The 26,661-nt window shown below is 39.5% G+C and overlaps 1 protein-coding gene across 5 annotated transcripts in view; it reads left to right on the top strand.

Moving 5' to 3' along the window:
• Window positions 1-26,661, top strand: part of HMBOX1 (homeobox containing 1) — a 152,159-nt gene that overhangs the window by 115,836 nt on the left and 9,662 nt on the right. Inside the window, exons 7-11 of one of the 5 annotated variants that reach the window (XM_040966013.1) lie at window positions 18,309-18,391; window positions 19,902-19,997; window positions 21,209-21,303; window positions 21,529-21,600; window positions 23,263-24,895. In XM_040966013.1, coding sequence (XP_040821947.1) covers window positions 18,309-18,391; window positions 19,902-19,997; window positions 21,209-21,303; window positions 21,529-21,600; window positions 23,263-23,400 — 484 coding nt within the window. In that variant the 3' untranslated portion in view covers window positions 23,401-24,895. Of the gene's footprint in view, window positions 1-18,308; window positions 18,392-19,901; window positions 19,998-21,208; window positions 21,304-21,528; window positions 21,601-22,416; window positions 22,511-23,262; window positions 24,896-26,661 lie in introns of those variants that run through there. The other 4 variants (XM_040966017.1, XM_040966016.1, XM_040966015.1 and 1 more) reach the window with 4 other exon arrangements.

Genomic DNA, 26,661 nt, shown 5'->3' with positions numbered 1-26,661 from the left:
TATTTAGGGCCCGGCGCGGTGGCTCAGTGGTTAAAGTCCTCCCCTTGCACACCCGGGATTCCATATGGGCGCCGGTTCTAATCCCGGCCGCCCCGCTTCCCTTCCAGCTCCCTGCCTGTGGCCCGGGAAAAGCAGTGGAGGACGGCCCAAAGCTTTGGGACCCTGCACCCTCATGGGAGACCCGGAAGAGGCTCCTGGCATCGGATTGGCATAGCATCGGCCATTGTGCTCACTTGGGGAGTGAATCATCGGATGGAAGATCTTCCTCTCTGTCTCTCCTCTCTGTATATCCGCCTTTCCAATAAAAAAAAATAATAATAAAAATAAAATCTTAAAAAAAAAATAGATTTATTTAGTGAACTGTTAGGGGCTCACATACTTACCCTCCGCATTCAATCCTTATGGCAGTCCTGATTTGTCCTTTTCCTAATGAGTCCTCAAAAGCAGTTGAATAATTTCCTAGGGCCACAAACCTGTTAATGGCCCAACCACATGTAAATTACATTGTGATCATAACTTTGACTTCTCTCTATTGACTGAGAAAAGTTATATTCCATTTGAATGAAAGTCTGATGCCACTAGATTAGCATATATTGGAACCTTCCATCTGTTTAAGAACATATGGGGATTATAATGGGAAAAAGATGAAACTAAGAATGATAAGCAGTAGATAATTGGTTGAAGCTAGATAATAGGTATGTGATGGATCATGGGAATATTATATTATTATAGGCCCGGAATTGTTCATAGTTAAAAAGATTTTGTTATTAACTCTTTAAAGAAGACCTGCCTAGATTTAACAGATAATGTAGCATTAATTAATTGACAAATATTTATTCATTGACTCATTTATAAAGCATTTGCTGTGTGCTAACACTAAGATAGACATATTTCAAGTAGTTTACATATTCATGGGATAAAATCATCTTTAATGTGTATCTGCATATTCAAATAATGTAAGACAACAAATATATCCATTTGTTCATTCAATGAAGTGCTTACTAGCTTTGAGGTAAAGTACCTCAAGATGAAGAAAATGGATATATTAGGGTGAAAGGGGAGTAATTATGAAAATCTTTAGTTTATATTAGATGTGTTTTTTTTTAAGATTTATTTATTTATTGGAAAGTCACATATACAGAGAGGAGGAGAGACAGAGAGGAAGATCTTCGGTCCGATGATTCACTCCCCAAGTGAGCGCAATGGCCGGTGCTATGCCGATCTGAAGCCAGGATCCAGGAACTTCGTCCAGGTCTCCCACACGGATGCAGGGTCCCAAGGCTTTTGGCCGTCCTCGACTGCTCTCCCAGGCCAAAAGCAGGGAGCTGGATGGGAAGTGGAGCTGCCGGGATTAGAACCGGCTCCCATATGGGATGCTGGCGCATTCAAGGCGAGGACTTTAGCAGCTAGGCCACGCTGCCAGGCCCAGTTTATATTAGATCTTTTGAAATATTGAGGATATGCAAGTGAAACTCCTAACATGTCCTTTTCATATCAGACTTTCAACAATTTGGTCTGGGAATTCCTTTATCTTTGTAAACAGATGTGTGGCTGGGAGTTTTAGGTATATGACCAAGATATAAAAGAGACCTGGCAGTTAAACTGAGAATATCTAAACAGTAACAGGTAGAAGCAATTGAATATGGTGTTTATAACCAGATTTGTATTGAAAGGTAATTTATAGTTACTCTTTTCAATTTTTATTTATCAGATGGGCTGGGAGATACAAAGACAGACATCTTTCATCTTCCGACCGACTCCCTTAATACCTGCAGAACTTGCAAGTGGGGACGCTAAGCCAGGAACCCAGAACTCCAGGTGTGTTTACCACACCAGTGGCAGGGACCTAACTATATGAGCTGTCATCTCCTGCCTCCCAGGTCGTGCTTTACATGAACCTGAAATCAGGAGCTGAACCAGGATTGCCACCCAGACCCCCCAGTATGTGCAATGCAGTTATTCCAAGCCGTGTCATCACAGCTGCACCAGGTACCCATCTCTGCAGTGATTCATCAGACTGGCTGAAGCAGGGCTCCTGTGGAACAGACAGTGCTTCTGTGCATTTGCAGTTAGAACTACTGAACACTTCCCGTGGAGACAGTATCCTTCTTAACATTTCTTCTTCATCTTAGATTCTTTTCATGTTCATCTTCAATGAGTGGTGCATAAAACAAAATCATTAATTAGGCCCTGACACTTTAAGGAAAACATTTTGGTTTTGTTTCAGCCTTTATCAGTCTCCAAAATAACTCTAAAATTTTAATGCAAAATATTTCACATTGCATGCAATCAGCATTAAAAATCTTAGATTGAGAGAGCGCCTCCTCCCACAAAATGTAAGCATCTATAAATAGGATCATAAAATGTGTCCCCATGAAGAACACTAGCATCATAACCACAGTACTGTAATGTACCAAATTAAATCATCGCTTTAATTTTTGTGTTGTTGTTAACCTGACATGTTTATAATTTGAGTTAGAAACAAGTCTGGTATACAAATATATGTTATACACCAGTGTTATATATCCTAGAAGAACTAGCCTGGAAGAGACAAATCAGCTTGCAAAATGTATTTCTGTAATGTTGCTTGAGGTTTCTGTAATTTAATTCTTCTAGTCTTTACAACATTTTGGAATTCTTCCCAGGACAGTTTATTAGTACTTGGTCTTTGGTTTCAGTCTCTTTCCTTTCTCCTTGTTACTTTTCATTTTTTCACTGAATATTTAGAACATGAAGCTTAAGCAGACCAATGGTTCCAGAAAATAAATTCTGTATTTAACTGCAGAATGGGTGTGGTTCAGACAACTGCTGGCCAAGTTTGTCTATTGTTTGGCCTGTCATCAAACTGACCTATAGGGAAAAACCTTTTTTCTCTTCTTCTAACTGTGAACTATATTGAATTGTGATGATTATATGGATGTGGTAAATACTTTGTTATACATAAAATACAAAGCAGTCTTATAGATTTAAGATTTAACTAACTTGGGCCCGGCGGCCTGGCCTAGTGGCTAAAGTCCTTGCTTTGAACACACCAGGATCCCATATGGGTGCCAGTTCTAATCCCAGCAGCCCCGCTTCCCATCCAGCACCCTGCTTGCGGCCTGGGAAAGCAGTGGAGGACGGCGCAAAGCCTTGGGACCCTACACCCGTGTGGGAGACCCGGAAGAGGCTCCGGACTCCTGGCTTTAGATCAGCAGAGTTCTGGCTGTTGTGGCTACTTGGGGAGTGAACCAACAGATGGAAGATCTTCCTCTCCATCTCTCCTCCTCTCTGTATAACTGCCTTTCCAATAAACATAAAAATAAATCTTTAAGAAAAAAAGAAATTATACCTATTGACCTCTTATTCCATTGAAGAACTTTTGGCACCATTAACTTATATTTGACCACTGTTAATGCACAGAGTCAGGACAGGCTCTGAGTACGTCTAATTCAGATAGTGTTTTTACACAAAGAACCTATAATTCTAAGAGACTAATTAACTTAGCTAATTTCACTTAAGAAATAAAATTAAGTTGTTTACTTTGAATCCATTGTCATGTGAATCATGAAAGACGGATTTTGGAGCTGTGCCAATGGAAGCTAGGAGCTCCGGAGCCTCTTCCAGGTCTCCCACACAGGTGCAGGGTCCCAAGGCTTTGGGCCATCCTTGTCTGCTTTTCCCAGGCCACACGCAGGAAGCTGGATGGGAAGTGGAGCTGCCGGAATTAGAACTGGCGCCCATATTGGATCCTGGTGTATTCGAGGTGAGGACTTTAGCCACTAGGCTACCACACCAGCCCCTTAACTCTAAATTTCTGTTTCCATATCCATCTCTTATTTCTCTCAGGCTCCTTTGTATGTCTTCTTCGCCTTCTGTTCTTTGGTTTGTTGGGAAAACTTTATCATTTTTTTTCCTTTTCCTCTGTTTTCTTTAAAAAAAAATGACAACAAAAAAAGATGTATTATTTGTTTTTATTGGAAAGGCAGATTCAGAGAGATAAGGAGAGAGGGAAAGTTCTTCCGTCTGCTAGTTCACTCCCCAAGCAGCCGCGCTGGCTGGAGCTGAGCTGATCCAAAGTCAGGAGCCAGGAACTTCCTCCAGGTCTCCCAAGTGGGAGCAGGGTCCCAAGGCTTTGGGCTGTCCTCCACTGCTTTCCCAGGCCACAAGCAGGGAGCTAGATGGGAAGTGGAGCAGCCAGGACAAGGACTAGCAGCCATGTGGGATCCCAGAACATTCGAAACAATGATTTAGCCTCTGAGTAACTGTGCCAGGCCTTCCTCTTGTAAAACCTCTACCAACCACCTCTGTTCTTATTTGCTTTTTTGTTGATTGTAATAAAACTACTCTAATGAATATACTGTTATTTATGAGTTACTGAATACCTACTGAATAAGGTATTATGTTTCTATTTTCAGTTAAGTAAATTGGCACATATTTTGAAAGCAATTAGTAAATACTTTGAGTCCTTCAAGTCATTCAAATTTTGTCACTTTGTGATTCTAAATAATGTCTCAGTGCCTTTCAATTGAGAGTCCACGACTTTAATAGTAAAATATTTCCCACTCTAGAATTATTCGAAAAATAACTGCTGCCTAGCCAAAAACATAAAATAACCTCCATTATAACTAAGTCCTGTCTACATACCAGTTCTGAAGAATTTTTATGCGTAGCTTCATGTCTATGTTAGTGTTTTGTTGTTCAGTCTACCTTGAATTCTGATCCTCTCAGTTCATGTTTATTTATTATAATAATGAGATACCTTGGGGATAATGCATTCTGAAAATGCAAAAAAAAATATTTTTTACCCACCTTTTATCATAAGGAGCAAGCATTACTTCTTTCTTTCCTTATGAAATTAGAAAACTAAACACTCTGGTTGTTCTTTGAAGAAATTGACTTCCGTTATTTTTCAGTTCATCTCTAAAACTTTTACAGTTTGACAGTTGCAAAGAATTTCGTTTTTTCTTAATGTTGCTACTGACTTGTGTGAAATAACGCAAGGAAATATCCTTTTTACCCCTGGTATCAAAGAGGCCCTGGGTGTGGTTAGCCCAGAGGGTGATTTTGTTTGGATAGGGAATGCAGTGAAAACTTTTCAACATCTTTTCAGCTAAATATAGCTTTTTAACAAATTACTAAATGACTGATTATAAATTTATTAGATGAAAGTTACTGTATAGTCACAAGTGTGGCCCATGTAAATTTGAGGAAATATTTAAATGTTAAAAATGAAACAAATTGTTACTACAATAAAATAAAATGCATACAAAATAAGGATTAAAAGAGCTAATAAAACTAAAGAACCAGCGGTTGGGAGATCTTTGATTTTCTGTGTCACTGTGCCTGGCAAATGAACAAATCTTTAAAAAAACAAAACTAAACTAAAGCCTCAAAATAGACTGTCTAGCTCCTCAAAGAAATGCCTTAAAATTCCAACTCTTTGATTTTAAAAGTTTTCTTTTATCCTGAAGTGTAATGTAAAAGTAGGAAAAAAAGTTAAAAATTTAAAAATCTATCTTTCCAGCAGACTTGTAGTATAAAGTTTGATTGTTTGACAATATATTTGGTTTATCTTAGCCATATGTATTTGTCAAATTGTATTATTTTGCTATCTGTTAATTTTACCTCATACTTCTGGTGATGTAGTTCATATAGTGTGGGATTATACTTATCTGACACACAGTATAGTATAGTGCTAAGTATTGGTAGTTTATAGTGTTGCTTGAACTTGACTGAGTTTTTTAAGAAAATTAGAAACAAAATTTAGAAACAGTTGCTCTCTCTGCCCTGCCAGTCATAATAGACTGGATAAGACATAAAGCAACACAGTATTTTATAATTTTGTTGAAGTTTTAAGCCTTTCAATTGTTCAGCAGCAATTAGATTTAAAGTGATCTATCCAAATGGCTGAAAAACAGCAGAAAAATACTTTTAACTGCCTCAGTGTTGTTTTGCTTTTGTGCACAGTACTTTGTACTGTTGTACTTTTAAACGATAAAAACCATTAAGTGGAGGTATGGTCGAGTGTTAAAATGCAATCCTGGTCCGTAATGGAAAAGGACTATACGTATACCACTCCCTCCCTTTGGTTATTTTTTTGTCATCAGTGCAATCCTTAATGTGCTGATTCCTTCCCTTCTCATGCTGTTGCTGTTATATATTAGAGTATGCATTTTGGAATTAATGATGCTAGAAGCAGGATTTTAACAAAAATATATCCTCTCTCATATCCTTGAGGAAGAACTTGAGTGAAATATAATCACCTCCACCACCTCCTGTACCTCTGCAAATAGAAGCAAGTCGTTAACATTTGTGTAAGACAGCAGGAGCCTGGCCATGACATCATTTCAATCCATTAGACTATTTGAGGAAAAAAACAGCAAAACTTTGCCACTTATTGACAGGTAAAGTTATCCTGATCCATTTCTCATAGCCAGTAGGAAGATGAACTGTCCTCAGATGCATTTTAAATTTGGCAGATTATACTTCCTGGTTCCTTTTTGGTCAAGCAAAAACAACAGAAAGGGAAATCATCATGATGTTTTTGAACCTAATTGAAAGTTTTCTCCACCTTCAAATAGATGCTTGCCAAGGATTTTATTTCAAACACACAACCTATCCCTGTACCTGTAGACCACAAATCAATGAAATCAATGCAGTAGAGCAGTAGACCCATATCCCTCCTATCCTTCAGTGCTTATATGTTGTTTAGAAAAAAAAAATCAAGCAGGGACTGGCATTTGACTCAACAGTTAAACTGCCACTTGCAACAACCACATCCCATATTAAAGTGTCTGGGTTCAAATTTGTCTCTGCTTCCATCTCTAGCTTCCTGCTATTGCATTCCCTGGGAGGCAGCAGGTGATGGCTCAAGTAGGTGGGTACCTACCTGCTACTCAGGTGGAGATCCAGAATGAGTTCTTGGTTCCTGCCTGTGGCCGAGATCACCATGAGTTATTGTGATTATTTGAGGAGAAAACCAGCAAATGAAAGATGTATGTCCTTTTCAAATGAAATGAAAATCGTGAGCCTTGTCTTCTACAATTAACTGTGATTGACACTCACTTAAATAGTAATTAACAAGATGTGTGTTTCTGGACCTTATAATAGTGCATTAATATTATTATTGCTTGACTTAGCATTCATGATTTATATGAATTATGTATTTGATGTTTGAAGATCTTAGTTGGTAGGAGTATGAATTCATGAGAAAGTATCTTAGAGATTTAAAATTTTTTATTTGAAAGGTAAAGTTACACAGACGGGGAGGAAAAGAGGGAAAGAGGGAAGGAGGGAGGAAGGGAGGGGGAGAGAGAAGAGATCTTCCAACCACTGGTCCACTCCTCAAATGGCCACAACAGCCAGAGCTGGGTTGATCTGAAGCCAGAAGCCAGGAACTTCTTCCAGGTCTCCCAAGTGGGAGCAGGGGCTCAAGGACTTGAAGCCGTTCTCTTCTGCTTTCGCAGGCCATAAGCAGGGAACTGGATCAAATATACAGCAGCCAAGACACGAACCAGCACCCATGCGGGAATCCAGTGTCACAGGCAGTCTAAGCTTACTATGCCACTGTGCCAACCCCATGAGTAAATATTTAGCTTGAATATATTTGGCCAAAGAAAATTGGAATAAATGGTGTACTTCTAGTGTATTGAAGCACTTTGGACTATATAATTGGCACTCCGTCTCCATCGGTCCCAAATCCTGGCATTCAACTAATTGTAGACAGAAATATTAGGGGGAAAATGTTGCATCTGTGCTAAACATAAACAGACCTTTCTTTCTGGTCATTATTCCATAAGCAATATAATTTAGTCCCTTTTTTATAGAGAATTAACATATTATGTATTATAAGCAATATTCAGATTGCTTGAAATATAAAGGAAAAATGTATGTAGGTTATATGCAAATACTATGCTGCTGTATATAAGGGAATGTCTATGGAGTCTGGTTTCCTGAGGAAGAGTATTCTAGAACCAGCCTCCAGTGGATACCAAGGGAAACTGAACTATACTTTGGGAACGTGGATGGCATTGAAATCCCAATCATAATGTTACCTCATCTAAGCATCCTGGTTTACTGGTTCCCATTTTTTATTTATTTTTAAATACATGTTTATTTTCATTTTATTTGAAATTTAGAAGGAGTTCTTCCATGTGCTGGTTCATTCATTCCCCAAGGCTTAGCCATTTCAAAGCTGAGAACCAGTAATTCAGCCTGGATCTCCCCCGTGGCCGTTAGTACCTGAGCTGCTGTCAACTAGGATTTTCACCAGCAGGACACTGGGTTAGAAGCAGAGTAGCTAGGACTCTCCAGTAAATATACACTAGTAAACTCACATAACATCTCTACCATTCAGTATCGTTATCTTTTAGTACCTTTTTGCAGTTGGTTCCAGAACCCAACCCAATGTCCCACTCTTACCCTCATTGATACCAAACTCTGCAGATGCTGAAGTCCCTTATGTGCCTAGAAAATGATGTGTTGCAGGGTGCAGGAGAGATCACGCCAAACAAGTCTAGGATGTATTAAGGAGTCTTTATTAACCAAACTTTGTGACAGCAGCACCCACTAGAAATTAGCAAATGAAATTACCATGCCAGTCCATTCTGAGTCAAAATCTTGATAGGAATGAATGGTCATTACTGTGAAATCCATCAATTAAACTGAAGACCTATGTCCCAGCTTCCCCAGGAATATAAACTATCTTAAGAGACATGCAGTGAACAACCTGGACACACTTCAAAAGCTGCAGACATTTACCTTTCCTTGGTTTCTCTAATCTTGGCTGCTCCACTTTGAACCCAGCCCCTTACAAATGAAGTCAGTAATCTTACTGGATGATGAAGAAATACACACTGAATTGCATATAAATAATCTGAGATATCTGCCAATCCTAAACATTATTTTAAGTAACTAAAAAGGTGAGGTAAAATCTCTCTCAGCAGAGCTGGTTTGCATGGACACAAAGGAAACTGTTCATTTAAGGGGCAGTACTCCTTATGAGTCAGTCTCATTTCTGTATACTCCCAGGACACAGAAAGAGGAATTTTCTTGCTGAATTTGTATCAGCTTCTGCATTACTGAAATGAAAGTACTTCAAGGACATTTCCATTTGTTACTAGCTTATGGATCCTCATCTCATGTAAATTATTTTGCCACTTTTCATTTTAATTCTTTGCTGTCATTGTCTGGCAAAATGATCATTTGGCTTCTGTCTGTGAAGGTGCTTGCTGATCACTCAGCTGACATTGTCCTTTGTCTATAAAAGTATATTGCCCTTAGGATTTATTTTATCACTTTATTGTTTCCCTTTAGATTTCTGCTTACCTTCTTTCCCTTTTCATCTTAGAAAAGTATCTAGAGTTGCAGATGTTTTTGTGGAGAATAGAAGTAGGTTTTGAGTTCTAGGATTTCAGAAACAAGACCTTTTACTGTCTAGCTGCCAAGTTCTATAATGTGTACATGTGGTAACAGTAGAAATCTTCATTTTTTTTCTGTAAAAATAATCTAAAAGGTAAAATATTGAAAGGTAAATCATAACAGCTTATGTGGTTCTTATGGTCATCCTGAATGCTTTTCATTACCTTTGAAAAAGGTACCTTTTGAACCTCACCTTCTCTAGCTCCTTTCCTTGATGTATTTCAAGCTATTGCCATGGCTGCTGTAACACACGTCTGCCTTTGGTATCTCTGGAGATATTGCCCTGCTTAAAACATGGGCTGTCTCAGTTACCAGTTAACTCTAGCCTTTAAAATCAAGACACAGCCATTTTCTCTAGTTTAATTTCCCACTGCCCTCATTATCAACTGAGTCACTAGTGAATACTTTCATAAAGAGAAATAATTTTTTGAGATAACTATGGCAAGCAAAATTGAAAGTGGAAAAATAAAATTTATGTGAGCATATTCTAGCCACACTGAACTTAACATTTTCAGAGCATTCTGATCTCTTTCATAACTCCCTTTATACAAATTATCCACTGTCTGAATCCTCTCCGCTGAAAACACCTGTTGCTTCTTCAGGATCCTGCACAAATATTTACTCCTCTGTGCTGCCTTAATACTGTATTCATGCAACCGATTGGCTCTTTTCAGAGTCCTTTATAGTTTATTTCTTTGCAGACCCATATCTCCCGGAGACTATACTGGGAGATTCATCTGATCCATTTTTGTCAGCTTTAAGTCATTTGCCTGTTATTACCTAGGACTCAACAATTTTAGCTGATTAAATCAATGGTTTCTTTGTTTAAAATGAAAGTTGTGGCTGGTATGGTGGCATAGTGAGTTTAAGCTGTCAACTTGCGACTCCAGCATACCATACTGGAGTCCTGGCTGTTCTGCTCCGATCCTTTTACCTGCCACTATGCCTGGGAAGGTGCCCTGCCACCCATGAGACTTTCAAAGTCAGGACTCTAGCCTGCTCCACCCTCAACTGTTGAAATGAACCAGGAATGGAAGATTCTCTCTCCTACCCGTTTCTCCTTTTTCTTGTTCTTCCTGCCAAATAAATAAATATTTCTTTAAAAAATGTATATAGGGCGCGGTGTGATAAAAAATGTATATAGGGCGCGGTGTGATAGTGTAGCAGCTAAAGTTCTCGCCTTGCATGTGCCAGGATCCCATATGGGTGCAGGTTCTAATCTTGGCGGCTCCACTTCCCATCCAGCTCCCTGCTTGTGGCCTGGGAAAGCAGTCGGGGACGGCCCAAGATTTGGGACCCTGCACCCACGTGGGAGAACGAACCATCAGACAGAAGACCTTCCTCTCTGTTTCTTCTCCTCTCGTATATCGGCCTTTCCAATAAAAATAAATAAATCTTTTTTTAAAATGTATATATACACACAAGCAAAGTTACTAGACCTGTTTCCCAGATACATTGATAGTCCTTCTTGTTTGCATATAGTTTAAAATTAACTACTGTACTAATTTTATTCAACCATTTCTTAGGCTAAAACCACTGAATATACAGGCACTTATTTTTTATTACATGCCAAGCAGATTCCTTCAACTCTAATGCTCTGTAAGTAGTTTAAACACATAATCATTAAAAAAAAAGTCAGCTTATTTTTAAGATAATTTACTTGTTTGAAAATCAGAGTGACAGGGAGGGAGGTAGGAAAGAAGGAAAAGAATTCCTCTCTACAAGAATCCATTCCACATATGGGAGGTGGGGTGACAAAAGGAAAGAGCCAGAGGAAAGGAAGAAAGAAGGAAAATGAAAGGAGAGAGGGAGGGAGGCAGGAGGAAAATTTTCTCTATATTAATCATTCCTCAGATGGTTGCAGCAGGCCTCCCACATGATTTGCTGGGACCCATTCCTATTTTCTTCATTCATGCCTTTTTTCTGAGCAATGATACCATTTTATGACAAGCAGACATGAAAGACTCAGGAAATTTTGGTTGATATTAAATTTAGATAAATCTATATGTTATCTTCATGTGAGCAAATGATCTAAAATGGGATACTTGGGAGAGGGGGTGGGAGGAGGCAGGTATTAATAATCTAAGATAATAGCACTGTCTGTGGAACTGCTGGAGTCTACTCAGGTCACTAGTTGCCTTCCATTTTCCAAATGCATCTTGGGTTTTTGTGCCTTAATGAATTGGGTTTACTGTTGATGTTGCGCCAGGAGCCTGTGCATACCTCAGAAGCCTGGCCGGTCCAGTGAACATTGGCAAATCAGTCCACTCTGTAGAATCTCTTCTGAATTGATGTATTGTTTGTATTAATTAGCAAGTAGCTGAGTTTTGCTCGTCACAGTGAAGTTACATTTTGACTGTTTTAATTCCTTTTATTAATGTTTCCGTAAACTGTCTTCCGTCAGTTGAACCACAGTTTTGTGAGATCAGGTGTCCTATTTTATTCATGTGACTGTGCCTTAATCATAGTCAGGTCATACACAGGGATTGACAGTTGTGTTTCCTGGTCTATTTTATCATTCATAAAAATTCTTCCACTTACATCAGTGCTATCCCCACCAAAAAATATTTTAAGAACTTTAAACTTATTTACCATAAGGGTTCTTAAATATGTTTACCAGCTTAAGTTATACTGTATATCTTGATTTAGTATTTAAACACATTGAAATATTACAGAAAAAGAAGATGGGACCTACAATCCCCTTGTACACCTCTCTAGTTATAGTCAACTATAGTTCACGTTTGTTTTTTACAAAAAGAATAAAAAAAAGAATTTTTTTACAGAAAAGAATCAGTTGCCAAGCTTAGGGATTTAGTTTTTTAAAAAGATTTGTTTTTATTACAAAGTCAGATATACAGAGAGGAGGAGAGATAGAGAGGAAGATCTTCCATCCGATGATTCATGCCCCAAGTGAGCGCAACGGCCGGTGCTGTGCCGATCCGAAGCCAGGGGCCAGGACCTTCTTTCAGAGTATCCCACCTGGGTGCAGAATCCCAAAGCATTGTGCCATCCTTGACTGCTTTCCCAGGCCACAAGCAGGGAGCTGGATGGGAAGTGGAGATGCTGGGATTAGAACCGGCTCCCATATGGGACCCTGGTGCATTGAAGGCGAGGACTTTAGCCGCTAGGCCATGCCGCTGGGCCCAAGCTTAGAGATTTAAAGTACTAAATTGACTTAAGTTTTTGAACCTTTGAGTTGGAAAAAGCTCCTGATTTTTTTTTTTACTCTAACAGTCTTTATTTTAATACTCATGATATTTAAACACAGATTAAATGAATTTTAAAACATGTTAGGCCTGGCATGGTAGCCTAGCAGCTAAAGTCCTCACCTTGTATGTGCCAGGATCCCATATTGGTGCCAGTTTGCATCCCAGCTGCTCCACTTCCCATCCAGCTCCCTGCTTGTGGCCTGGGAAAGCAATTGGGGATGGCCCAAAGTCTTGGGACCTGCACCCATGTAGGAGACCTGGAAGAAGTTCCTGGCTCCTGGCTGTGGATCAGCTCAGCGCCTACTGTTCTGTTTGGGGAGCGAGCCAGCAAATACGAAGATCTTTCTGTCTCTCCTTCTTTCTGTATATCTGCCTTTCCAATAAAAATAGATATTTTTTAAAAGTTTTTAAAAGATTTGTTTATTTGAAAAGCACAGTTAACGGAAACAGAGCGAAAAGGGCAGAGAGTGATCCTACATCCATTGGATTTATTTCCCAAATTGTCACAACAGTTGGAGCAGAGTGGGTCCCAACGCAGAAACTTCTTCTAGGTCTCCAGTGTAGGTGGAGGGACCCATGCATTTGGGCCATTGTCTGCTACATTTCCAGGCACAGTAGCAGGCAGCTGGATCAGAAATGGAACAGGAACCAGTGCCCATTTCAGGTGGTTGCTTTACCCACTGTACCACAATGATGGCCCCAAATTCTAAAACTTTTAACTGTGATAAACTTATATACTATCAATATTTATTAATTCTTATATAGGCTCTCCAATAAAGTGGATTTATACTTTTTTTAAAGATTTTTATTGGAAAGACAAATTCTATATATATATATATAGAGAGAGAGAGAGAGGAGGAAAGACAGAAGTATTTGCCATCTGACGATTCACTCCCCAAGTGACCACCACAAACGGCTGGAGCTGAGCCAAGCTGAAGCCAGGAGCCAGGAGCTCTTCCGGGTCTCCCACACAGGAGCAGGGTCCCAAGGCTTTGGGCTGTCCTCGACTGCTTTCCAGGCCACAAGCAGGGAGCTGGATGGAAAGTGGAGATGCTGGGATTAGAACCGGCACCCATATGGGATCCTGGTGCGTTGAAGGCGAGGACTTTAGCCACTTGGCCACGCCGCTGGGCCCACAGTGTCTTAATCACTAAACATAATCATAACCCTGATGTTTTCTAGGTGAGCCAAATATACTTTTCAAACATTAATTGTTTATAGTTATGTTAATCATTGAATTGTCATGTTTCCCAAAATTCTTTTTATTAAAAAAAATTTATAAAAATAGCATATGTTCTATTTTGATATTTAACAGAAAAGCCTAATGCTTAATGCTTTATAAAATTCATCAATGTTACTACCATATTTCTCTATTTTCTCCCTACTCCATCATTCTTCCCAAAATTAATAATTTCTAACCCTACATCTTATGGTTTTTTTCCTTTTTTTTTTTTTTGTTTTTTTGTTTTTTTGCAGTAGCTGTTTAGCCTTGGTTGTTCTCAATTCTTTTATTGGTCCCACTTTAATCAGTAAGAAGTGTTTGTGAAATTCAGTCACACTTTTACCCTGGCCTCAAGTGGTTTTCAGTATAGTAAGAAAGGCTTATGCTGACAACTATGTTAGAAAGTAAAAGAAATGGAAGAACCAAATGAAACACTGTGGAGTTCGCAGGATGAAGAGATTACGTTTGGCAAAAGGGTGGTGTTTGAGGGATATTTCCTAAAAGATAGACAAGATTTGCATTGGGTGGAAGACCAAAAACAGATATGAGACCAATGGAGATGCAAAGAATTTCCAAGATTATCCCCTTTTCCAAGACTATAACATGCAGCCAATAGAGATACAAAGCCAGTGTCAGGGAGGCGGTCTGAACACTGCCATAATCAACTTTTGAAACTTTTTGAACAGGACAATGCTGTGAATAGAGATGTTCATTTTTCTGTTTGTGTTATAAAAATGTTATTTTTATTTGAAATGCAGCTGCAACATAGAGAAAAGGCAGGACACAAAGAGATCTCCCATCTGCTGGTTCTTTCCTGAAATGGCCACAATGGCGAGAGCTGGAGCTGGACTGGTCCAAAGTTGGGAGTTAGGAGCTTCTTTCAGGTCTCCCCCATGGATTCAAGGGCCAGTCACTTGGACCATCTTCCAGTGCTTTCCCAAGCACATTGGCAGAGAACTGGATTGGTAGTGGAGCAGCCAGGACATGACTTTCACACTAAAATAACACAAGATCAGCCCCTAGAGATGTTCTTAACAAATATCAATCAGACATTGGAGGGAGTAGAGTGACAGTCACAGGCTTTTCAATAACTTCGATGAGCAGTTACCACAATGAGGTATGTAGGTCATAGTAGATGCTACTGATTATAAAATGGATCTTAATTTCAGATATCACAATAGAGAGAAAATATGTATCATTAAATAATTTAAATAGAGTCCTCGAATGGGCACAGGACAAAGATGGGTTACATACAAAAGAAAAAGTTAAAAAACAAATAAATAAAGATGGGGGCTGAGATTAAAAAAAAAACAGTAGAGAAGTTTACTTTGAAGAGGAGAGAGTGTATGGATCTTACTGTGCCAGGAGACAAGCTGCTCAGTGATAGCTCAAACAGGTTTGGAAATTGAGAAGCTAAAAACTACCACAAACTCCTATGAAACAACCTCCAGCTTGGGAAAAAGGGTAAGTCACTGCAGAGTACAGCACGGGTGGATTTGATTCTTTGGACTTCAGAGTGAAAAGGTTTCAGAGAGGTGGGTTAGCAAAGATGATTAAAAAGAACTAAAAGAATTTCCATTATCAGTGAGGTACCTAGTTGAAAAGTCAAAATTTATAAAGAAATCAATTGGCCCTGTTTTATTAGCTTGTCTGGGAACATTTGGTACCCTGAGAGAGAGATGAAGGAAAACAAGCAGAAAGTGTGTTCTTCAGGGTGGGAATGTGGATGTGCAAGGATGATGCAAGGACAGAACGGCTCAGCAATCTTAACTTTGTATTCGTTTTTAAGGAATACTATTAATTTAGTTTACCAAGGAGTTCAGGCTAAGAAGCAAGAAGTGAGGACACATGAGGAATTAGAGATAAACTTTTTTTTAATTGGTGGAAGCAGAGTAAATTAAGGCACTTCAGAATTTAGGATCATGAAAATACAGTTCTGAAGCTGGAATCGTGAAGATCGATGTGTCATCTTTCTAACACATGTAGGAGTGTATCTTGATGGCTTGAATAACCTTAGGCCTGGGGCCCGGCTAATCCTCACCAGCATCCCATATGGGTGCCAATGCGTGTGCCAGCTGCCCCCTTCCCATCAGCTCCCTGTTGATGGTCTGGAAAAGCAGTAGAGGATAGTTCAAGTCTGTGGGACCCTGGACCCAGGTGGGAGATTCAGAAGCTCTGGCTCCTGGCTTCAGATCAACTCAGCTCTGGCCGTTGCGGCCATTTAGGGAGTGAACCAGCAGATAGAGGCTCTGACCTTCCAATAAAAATAAATCTTAACCAAAAAAAAAGAGAGAGAAAAGAAAAGAAAACCTCAGGCTCAGCCCCCCCCCACCCCCATTTGTTTCAGGACAAAATTCTCTCTTAGAAAATAAGACAAACTTTATCACACAACTGTCTTCATTCTCTCTCTCCAGGTTCAGAATTCTCAAAATTTTTATCTTCCATTCTGCTTTTGTACATGCTATTCTCTTGAATGAAATAAGCTTTCTTTTCCCATCTGCTTTGCCATCTCCTGTCCTTCCTTGAGACCTAACTCAGATGACGGGCACTGACCAGGCTCCTGCCCACCACACTGAGCACATCTTCATCTGTCCTCAGTCCTGTCTGTACAGCCATCCTGTGACATCTTACCACAAGAATATGTACTTGTCTCCATAGATTCTGAACTCCTTCAAATTAGGAAATTAATTTTTCTCCTTATTCATAATGCCAAGCACATTTTACATACTTAATGTAAAATTATTATTCTTGTTAGTTTAAAGTGAAGTAACGAATCTGGTACATCTCAGATGTCACCGAGCATTAAAATTTGGATTCTGATTTAGTAAATTTGAGATGACTCTGAGAGCCCACCTTTCTAAAGGCAGTGCTGTCAGTTTGTAGAGCAGCAGAAACAAAACAAAAACCATTAGAAATGTGAGCGATGTGCTTCTTTAGCCTGGTGGTTAAGATACCCATCCCAGAGTGTCTGAGTTCAATTCCTGTCCCTAGCTCCTGATTCCCCATTCCGGCTAAGCGAAACCGTGACAGGTGTTGTTGATGGCTCAGGTGGAGTTCCCAGGTCAGCCCAGCCCAATCTGGGTGTAGGGCATTTGGGGATGAGGAGTGAATCAGCAAGTAGAAGAACCTTTGCACATACTCTGTGTGTGTGTGTGTGTGTGTGTGTGTGTGTGTGTGTGTGTGTGTGTGTGTGTGTGTGTGTGTGTAAATGATAGCAGACAAGCATGCAGGAAGTACTGATTGCATCATGGTGTGGAGCAGAAGATCTCACCAGGGAGTTGTTATTGACAAGGCTGGAAGGATACAATTTGGAGACTCATGTTTAATAAGGGAAAAGTGGGTAGGTAGGGGCAGCTACTGTGAGTAGAGACCACAGCAGAGGTTTGCCCTTCACTGAGGAGAAGGCAAAGATGACAGGGCAGTGGGACTTTCAGGGGGCTTCTGAGAGGGGTGTGAAGCTCCACTCAGACTAGCCCCACTACTTCTCACCCTCGCGTGTTGTAGACGGGGGTGGTGATGGAAGTGCATCACAGGGAGGGAAGGAATGACAGGTACAAGAATTAGATGAACTCATTTTAAGTTTATAGGTTCAAAGCATGAAAATTTATTTCATTGTACTCATAGATGACAGAACACTACTGAGTAATCCTTTTCCTACATGCAGTTTCATAGGTCTGGTCATTCTGAGGGTAAGTTTAGTAAAAGTACCATTGGATAAAAAAGACATAACTTTTTAACATGTGAAAAATGCCAATAATGTTGAAACCTCTTACCACTAAGGCCCTGCAGGGAGTAATCAGTAGTTACAGCCAGGTATACTTTCATCCATGGAAAGTTATGTACACGGGCAGGAGTTTAATAAATTTTATAATGATAATATTACATGCATATTCTTTGGATTGTTTTTCTCACTTAGGAACATGTCATAAACATCCCTCCAGGCCAATAGGCAGAACATTTTTTCATAATTATTTTTAAATAATTGTGTATAAATATAGATGCCCCATAATTTGTTCTACCATTTTCCTGTTGAGCAATTGGGCAATTTCCAGTTTTTGCTGATAAAGGCAATCTGACCATAAAAGCCACAGTTGGCAGTATGTAACAGAAATGTGACTTCAATCAGTCATACATATCATAGCCATAATTTTTATGTGAATGGCATCTTATAATGAAGCATAGCAGTGTCTAGCAGTGTGTCCCATACAACAGCACTATCGACATGTTGCTATTTACATGTGAACTAGTGAAAAAATTTAAATTACATTTCTTACTTAAGTCTCATTTTAATGGTAGCCATATTAGTAGTGCCTACCATACTGGACAGCAGAGAAGAGACCACTGAATTTTCTGTCGGATATGTTGGACTAAATATATGTATGTTAGGTTTAAAGGAACATATTTTCAATGAATTAGTGTTTTAATGAGGACACGTTAGAAATGAAAACATTGTTTTTTATTGGTTGCCTCTGCAGTTACTTCAATGAAAATCAATACCCAGATGAAGCAAAGAGAGAAGAAATTGCAAATGCTTGCAATGCAGTTATACAAAAGCCAGGTAAGGTAGTAAGTACAGTTTCACTCTGTGATAGCTGATAAAACTCTGAACTACAGATGAGTGTGTAGGACACCAGAACCCCTGCTCATCACACTTGCTGCTCCCAGTTTAGTTTGTGCTGTACTCTGCAGATCACTGCCCAGTCCTGTCTACACAGTACTTCTGAAGGATCGTACTAAGATATTAAAACCCAAAGGCTCATTGGATGCTTTCAAGGGAGTGTTCCAACATTAGATAGCAAACTTTAGCATTGTTTTAAATAAATAGCGTTCTTTTTCCAAAAACTCAATATAAATATATCAATTCCAAAATAATTTTAAAGTTTAAAATATTCATTAATAAAAAAGGGGTTTTTAAATTGTGTATTTATCTGTCATTTTAGTGAATAGAATTTTTTTGGAGTTGGCTTTTGACTCCTTCCTATAGTGGAATGACTTCTGCTTGGCTTTGAGAAACAGAGGGTAATGACATTTTGAAGTCCTGTTCTTCCTATGGAAGTGCACAGGCTACTTAAATTCTTCAGATACAGTTTCTTACCTACCCTAGAATACTATCCCACATTTTTCATATCTTTTATCAGAAACAACTTTCAGTTAAGATGATCCAGTTGACTTACATTTGTCCAGTTGTTTTGATCAACTTACAGAAAGTATCCGTGTTCTATAACAACAGTAATTTATTCTCCAGTATTTGAAAACCAGTCTGCTAGCAATCTTAACCATGTAACCTCAGCTTCAACGACACGTGAAAGCAAATATGCCATTTAACATAAGCCAAAAGTTTTGGCTGTAAAGCTATGCAGGGACTTCACATTTTCCTGGAAAATACTTCCCCATCTATCAAGGCCCTAACCAACCTGTTTTCTCCAACCACTGTGGACTGAAAGCTGCAAGACAGAAAAGCACAGGAGAAAAGGGACTGGTACAGGTAAATTCCCACTGGCAAGCTTGTAAGAAATCACACTTGACAGCAAAGATGACAGTAAATCCTAAAATGCAGCCTGGTTGGTATCATGTACTCCAGCATATTCAAATAATGCACGGACATAGTGACCTTTAGCCTTCAGGAAAACATGTCTAATACCCTCTGTCTAAGACAGCAGGAAGCTTTGATAAGACCTCAAAATGTAAGTATATTTCCATTTTCTGGGCATCTATTCACAGGAAGAATGACTTATTTTTCTAGAATGATGCTAACTAAATGAAGTCTCCAGGTACTGTCATCTGAACTTCCCTCTAGTAGACTGACTGTAAAAATTTTCAGTATTGGATAACATTGTGGTATTAGTTGGTAGGTATATCTTCATGTATTTGTTCATTTAGCAATAAATATGTACATAATATCAGGTTATGCTGAAAAAATTCAGCCTGCATCTGTTATTTTGACAATGAAGGCAATCAAAAACATCTTCAAAACAAAACAAAACAAAACAAAAAACCTGCTGGTTCTTCTAACTAGTTTCTTCTTGGGTCCCAGAGAGAGCTGATGGGAATCTTGTGTGCATTCACAGGCAAAAAGCTGTCAGATCTGGAAAGAGTTACCTCCCTGAAAGTGTATAACTGGTTTGCTAACAGGCGGAAGGAGATCAAGAGGCGAGCCAATATCGGTAATGTATCAGAGGGGCTATTTCCCCTTGTGGAGTGCTTTATAAACATCCTGTTTATTTCAAGAGACTACAAGTCTGAATGATCTTAACATTCAACACTAATACAAAATTGCCCTTCCATTTTTCTTCAGTGTATTTTAAATAGCACAAAATTAGCACTGTTCATGCTATTTGTGTTGTTATAATGGCACTGTTATCTATAAAGCTCACAGTTTTTAGTATTCCGGAATGCAGAATTTATGATGCCCCCCCCCCAACCAATTGATTACTCCTGTGGTGTACAATAAAGGTTCATGGTCTTGAGAGAGGAAATGCAATACCCAAGTTGCTTATTAATGGGCTGTACCTTAGATATTAGGAAATACCTTATTAATAGGATTTGGATGAAAGAGATTGAATAGACAAGAAATAGAATCAAAGGCAGAGATAAAGAGAAATTAAGAAATTAGAATTCTTGGTTTTTTTAAATTTTAATATAAAGAACAGATTTTACATATTTCATAGGTACAGTTCTAAAAAGATAACCATACTTCTCCCCCTTCAATCTTCTGTCTTTCTTTTTTCAATTTTTGCAGAGACATAATTTTAATCCATGCTATAACCACAGGCTTCATTCTCCACCAACCATAATATTCAAGTAAGAGAACACCACAGATTCACAGAATTCTTGATCTAATCACTCCACAATGTTTGCATGGATGGAATCATTGTATACTATAAATACTTACAATTTTTATTTGTCAGTTATTTCTTATTAAAGCCAGGGTGCAGAAAGAAGATGCAAAAACTTCCCTAGAGAGAACTGTGACAATTTAAAAAAGAATGGGTTTTTTCCGTAATAAAAAAGAATTGATGGAATTTGAACTGATGTTTTTAAAAAAAAAACAGTGGTTTTGAGCTTCTAAAATTGCTTTTCATTTAAAATATGCATCTTGTTCTTCATTATAATTCTCAGACACTTCATAGAAACACAAAACAAGAGAGATTTTAATTAGTTAGCAACTTTTATGAATTATCTAACAATATTCAAACTTATCCAGTCATGGCAAACAGGATCTTTCCTGACCTATACGCAGTTGAATTTTACCCATCTGCAATTTGAAAGAAATAAAATCTAGAATAGGTTCTTGTGGGAACACGTGTAAGTTCAATGTTTCAGTCACTCAGAGGAGGTAACAGATAATTTAGGGATCTATTTGCTTTTTTCGAAGAAGCAGCAATCCTGGAGAGTCATGGGATCGACGTACAGAGTCCAGGCGGCCACTCCAACAGTGATGACGTTGATGGGAATGACTACTCGGAACAGGTAAGCAGCCAAGTAGCTGGGCAGAGATTCTTGGTTGCTAAGCAGTGGGATAGTGTGACAATTCAATTTCATGGATGTGGTTATCTGGGGTGGGGGAGGGGAAGCGGTGTCCCTCATCTCTGTTCATGTGTTTAGTTAGATTTTCATGTAATGTGAAAGGAATGTGGTAAGATTCAGTTGTGAGCAATTGTTACTCACCCACATGGATTTATTGTCATACAACAGGATACTTGGCAAGTACGCAATGGGGAGGAGGAGGAGGGACGAAGTTCAGAGGGAGGCAGAGAAGCAGAGAAGGTAGAAGAAGAGAGGAGGATCTGATCCAAACAAGCAAGTTACACCATCACCACACACACTCAGTGTTCGAGAAATTCTAGGGGCAGCTGGGCAGCTGTGACCCATGCCTAAACATGGACCGATGCAGGGCACCATGGGAGGCCCCACCCACTCTGGCCCCGTTGCATCGGGGACCTCTTGAGCAGGAGTGGTTCTTCCAGAGTGTCTCTGGCACATCAATTTATGCATTCGCTCATAAATATGACACCTGCATGCCTTCTCACCTAGCCCTGGTTTATTCTGCATTGCTTGGGGAAAAATGTATTTAATTGTAGCCACTGCATGGAATAAGTCAGTAAGAAAGAATACAAGCAAGCTCCTCTCCCACTGCAACCCTCACCCCCAATATATTTCCTTAAAAATTTTTACAGGATTTCCTTTCCTTTCCATTTGGAATATGCAAAGAATATATGATCCCCCTCCCCAGGCACCAACAGAAACACTGGTGTTCTTCCCTGCAAGTTTTCCTTCTCCCTCGGTGGTTCACTGGTATAGCCCACTGTGCGCATCCATATGCTAGCTGCTTTACAGCCTGTGTGCAGGCTGGGCACGGACACGCCAGGAGTGTGTGTGATGTGAGGCTGAACCCTTTGAAATGAGAAAGACTCCTCTATGAGAACTGGAACTTACCACCACCACTCACACTTTCCAAGGACTCCAAACCATACTATAGCCCTCCTTTCCAAGAGAATGTTCTGTAAGTCTTTCTAGTTGGAAACATTCCTGTTATTTTTCAGTCTACCAATATAGATGGATCATTTCCATCTTTTTTTACAGATGCCCTGAGGGCAGCACATCCCATGCTTTTTCCCCCAAGGGACTTACCCTTTCCAAAGCTCTTTGATACAGAGTTCCCCTGAAGATGTGACAGGTGAGAAACGTACCCCTTATTTGTAACACCGTCTTCAGTGCCTGACGTACATCCTGCAATGCAAGTTTCCTTCACAGCTTTATTGTTTTAACACATCCTTTCGAGGGAGGAGAACTTCACACTCCCTCTAAGTGAGACACCTGCCAGCCCGCACACAGCTGCCTCCAGAAGGAGAGCTCCTCACCTTTCTTTCAGAGCCATATCTGGCAGAGACACTTCATCCTGTTAAAAGTGAGAAAAATCTTTTCTTTGCAAAAATGCATTTTATCTGCAAGATACTAATGCCCAAAGTTTTGTTTTTGTCTAATTTCCTGACTTCAGTATAGAGATACCATGCATTCTAATAATTTATTTTTAAGAGTAGCAACCTGGAACTTACTACTAGTGTGGTTTTCAAGTATTAGTGCTACAATGTTGCAAACAAACATTCCTATTACTGTTGGTTTCAGTCACTCCAAGTTTGATCATTATCACCAACAATCTTTCTAATGGAATCAATAAGGTTCTCGGAAAAAAAAAAGTTTTAAGCACCTTTTATTTGTTGAATCACAAAAATGTCAACAAGGACTCTCTGGGCCTATATCCATTCAGTGTCTACTTAAATACAAGTCACCTCTTCCTCTCATGAGACCCTTCCTCACCATTTCCTCCCATGAATGTTCTGCTTTCTTTTGTCCCAGCATGCCTTTTTGTGAGCTAGAGTGTTTTGTCATTCCAGTAATAACAGTCATTTCTTATTTCTACACATTTAGGATGACAGCACGAGCCATAGTGACCACCAAGACCCCATCTCATTAGCTGTGGAAATGGCAGCAGTCAACCACACTATCTTGGCATTGGCCCGACAAGGAGCCAGCGAAATCAAGACAGAGGCCCTGGATGATGACTGATCAGGGAAGGTTAAACATGCCAAGTAAACTTAGTTTAGACGTAGCACCTTAGCAGACTTTCCTCGGTCCTTAACATGTGTTCTTACAGTATAACTTGCAGTTTCTTGTATGTCAGGTAGCCGTTAGGGTCTTGTTCTGTGAAGATGGCATGGTGCCCTCAGCCTTTGCATATACTCTCTCAGTATTAAATCCCAGTAAATAATAACTACCGACCAACCAAACTTCCCTCTCCCTGCCCCCACGGCTAGAAAATCTTGCTGCTCCGTCTTAGCATTCCAAGAAAGTGCTTCCAGGTATTTAGATAGCCCTCAGTTCTCGACTATTAGGCTGTATGTAAAATCTTGGGTACCTTTAGATTCTTGTAACACTAGTCCCGTTCCACCTCGTCCTTCCCCAAGACTGATAGGATGCAAGCTGAGGTAATAGCACAGGAGTGACAGGCACCTTTGGGGGAGTATCCACAGAGTAAAAGGAACACTAGAATCATTGATTTCCAGCTGCAATAAGCCGTGCCTCATTATAGTCACACTGTGGCTAAATTATACTTCTCTGGGTGCTGTGCTAAGAATGTCAATGACAAAAAACTCAATCTCAGATTTTGGTTGGTGTTAACATGCCTGACACAGACATCCTTTCCTCAATAAGCTGTGAGGCTTCATAGATAAAATACTGCCTTTTGCCTTTGGGACCATGATTAAAAACAAAAAATAAAAGTCATTTAAAAAGAAATTGGCTTGAGAGCACTGGGAAACAATATGAGCTGAATGTTTGAATGGATGTCCAGTTCTCAGAACCACTGTACATTCCGCAGCACAGTATCAGTGCCTGCCTGGAAAGTGCTAGATGTTATCATGGCCCTCACTCTGCCTCCTGTCAGTGTCCCCTTTCCCTGCTACCAAAAATGGCTTTCAAGGATGGAGTGAAGGCCAAAAGAGTAAACAAACATACTGGTTTGGTATCCACTAACTGAAGCCCCTCAATCAGAGAATGATAGAGGACTCTGTAGTAAAAATTATACTACCACAGAAATATAAACATTTGGTCAAACAGGAGCAGAAGAAAGGAGGTGCGAGATACTAGGGGATGTGACTGGTTTGGTGTTCCTTTTTACTCTGTCCTTGTAGAGGTGTAAAAGCTATATTGCTACAGGCAATGTATTTAATAATTGGAAGCCATATTGATAATGGATGTGGTAATATTTGTAAAGTTTAATCTACTTTAAGCAGCAGTAAGTAATGGAACTTTTTCCTTGATCACATATGTAGCACTTTTGTTACTTTTTAAAGATATTTATATTTGATAAATCTTTTTTTTTTCATTTTGAGAATTCAAAAATACCAAACAGTGAACTTGCGTTATAAAGTCACCCTGTGATCACCTTGTCATCTAGTCGCAAAATGATGAACTATTCATGCATCAAAGAAAATTACATCTGCTGGCCTTGTATGAAAATGATCTCTTGGCATCCTGATTAAATGACACACTGTCACTGTGGGTAAGAGGAAACAGCCTTCAATGTAGCAGCGTCGGGTGCGTCTCTGTATTTTCTGCCTCATTCCATCTCTCATTTATATATATAATGAAACCTTGCTTAAGGTGGAATATGGGGTGGGGCTTGTGTCTTTTTGTCCATTGCTTGAAAAGAATTTCTACAAGGAAAATGCCATTTCCTTACCTCTTCACTCCGTCACCAAATGTATTCAACCTAAAACTGTGGAGAGAGAAAGAGAGACTGAACTAACATCTTCTTCATTCCTCCCCACCCTCACTCGTGAAATACTGAATATCCTCCTCCAGCTTTGCGCTGGTCTTATTCCACTTAAGGCACACACTGAGTGCATCATCTCCTAAGCTGCAAATCCTGCTTATGAATGTGGCAGGAAGAATCTTGGGGAGGGCCTAAGCGCACTTCTCTGTGTCAGTGACTTTGCAGAGCCCTTGGCAGTGCCTGTCCTGCTTTTGTCCGTGGACTTTATGGGGGCTGAGTGGGAGGGGGATGTACTTGGTCTGGCTTCCAAGAACTGAAGTAAAACAGGGAAGCCTTCTCTTATTTTACTGTATTACTTGAACCAATTGAAGAGTAGCATTTGTTATTCTCAGGAATGATTCTCCTCTACCCCCAGTTTATTTCTTGGTTCATTTGACTTTTTACTTCCATTGTAAGATTGTGTTACCTTTTCCTATTATTCTGCTAAAGAGAAGTATAGGATTAATCTCCTCACTTTGGTGGAATTTTGTCTGCTCACTCTCATTTGTGGAAGAAAAAGGAGAGGAGGAAACTAGCATTCTCTCACAAGCCACATCCATGATTTACTGTAAGGAGATGATTAAAACTGATAGCTTCTTTATGATGGGATTGCTAGTATCATTTGTTCTTGCTAAGTTTTTTTTAAAGAAACAGATTCAACTTATTGAGACAGATGCAGTTGCTAAAAAAACACAGTGATTGCCACGGAAGAGCCAAAAGGTTAAGATCTTTACAGAACAAAGTAAGCTTCAGAGAGTCAGGTGGAGTTAACATCCTGGCCCTCCCTGGCAATGAAATGAACCTGAAAGGATACTGCTACAACAGTGAAGAACAGCATGATGTTGAGTTTGATAAGAATATGACAATGGACTCTTTTCTCACATAATTCTCCTTATAATGAGATGACGACTGGCCTACTCTTAAGGCTCCATTACCTTACCTAGAACTTTGGCTTATTTATCAAGAGTAAGAATTTACTTCCTTGGGGTCAAGATATAAATCTGTCATCAGTTTTCCACTTTTCACCAGGTTCTTTTCTACTGCTTGTCCAGACTCTCTTAGTTGGTGTAAGGGTATATAGAGCTGCTACTGTTTAACTTCTAGAATCTTTGGATGGCAAACCTCTTTCTGTTTTTAGGTTTTAACAGTGGTATTGACAGAGCAAACTCTAAGCTGCTCCATTCCTGAAAAGAGAATAGCCAACTTTTAAGAAACTGTTCTGTGCTTTTTTGCTGTTCTGTTCCTCTTCTCTTACCTCATCATAGCCTTTTTCAGGCCCCAGAAACTCTTTCAAAGATTTAAAGACTGAAAAAATGTGAGGTGGGAGCAGCCTTGCCAAAAAAATATTCCTGTAATTTGTTATTTTTTTTAAGATGCTTTAATTTAGTTAGTATGATCATATGGACACGCCTCCCACCCATCTCAAAATACCTTACATAGGAATCTTTTAAAAATAGACCATCTTAGTGAGATTTCTGCCTGTTTATAGCTGTAAGATCCATTGAAGGCCAGGG

Source organism: Ochotona curzoniae, unplaced genomic scaffold (genome assembly GCF_017591425.1).
Source record: "Ochotona curzoniae isolate NIBS_2020 unplaced genomic scaffold, NIBS_Ocur_1.0 scaffold_4505, whole genome shotgun sequence".
NCBI classification, from domain to species: domain Eukaryota; kingdom Metazoa; phylum Chordata; class Mammalia; order Lagomorpha; family Ochotonidae; genus Ochotona; species Ochotona curzoniae.
Note: the sequence above shows the minus strand (reverse complement) of the source record. Positions and strands in the feature narration are given on the sequence as shown.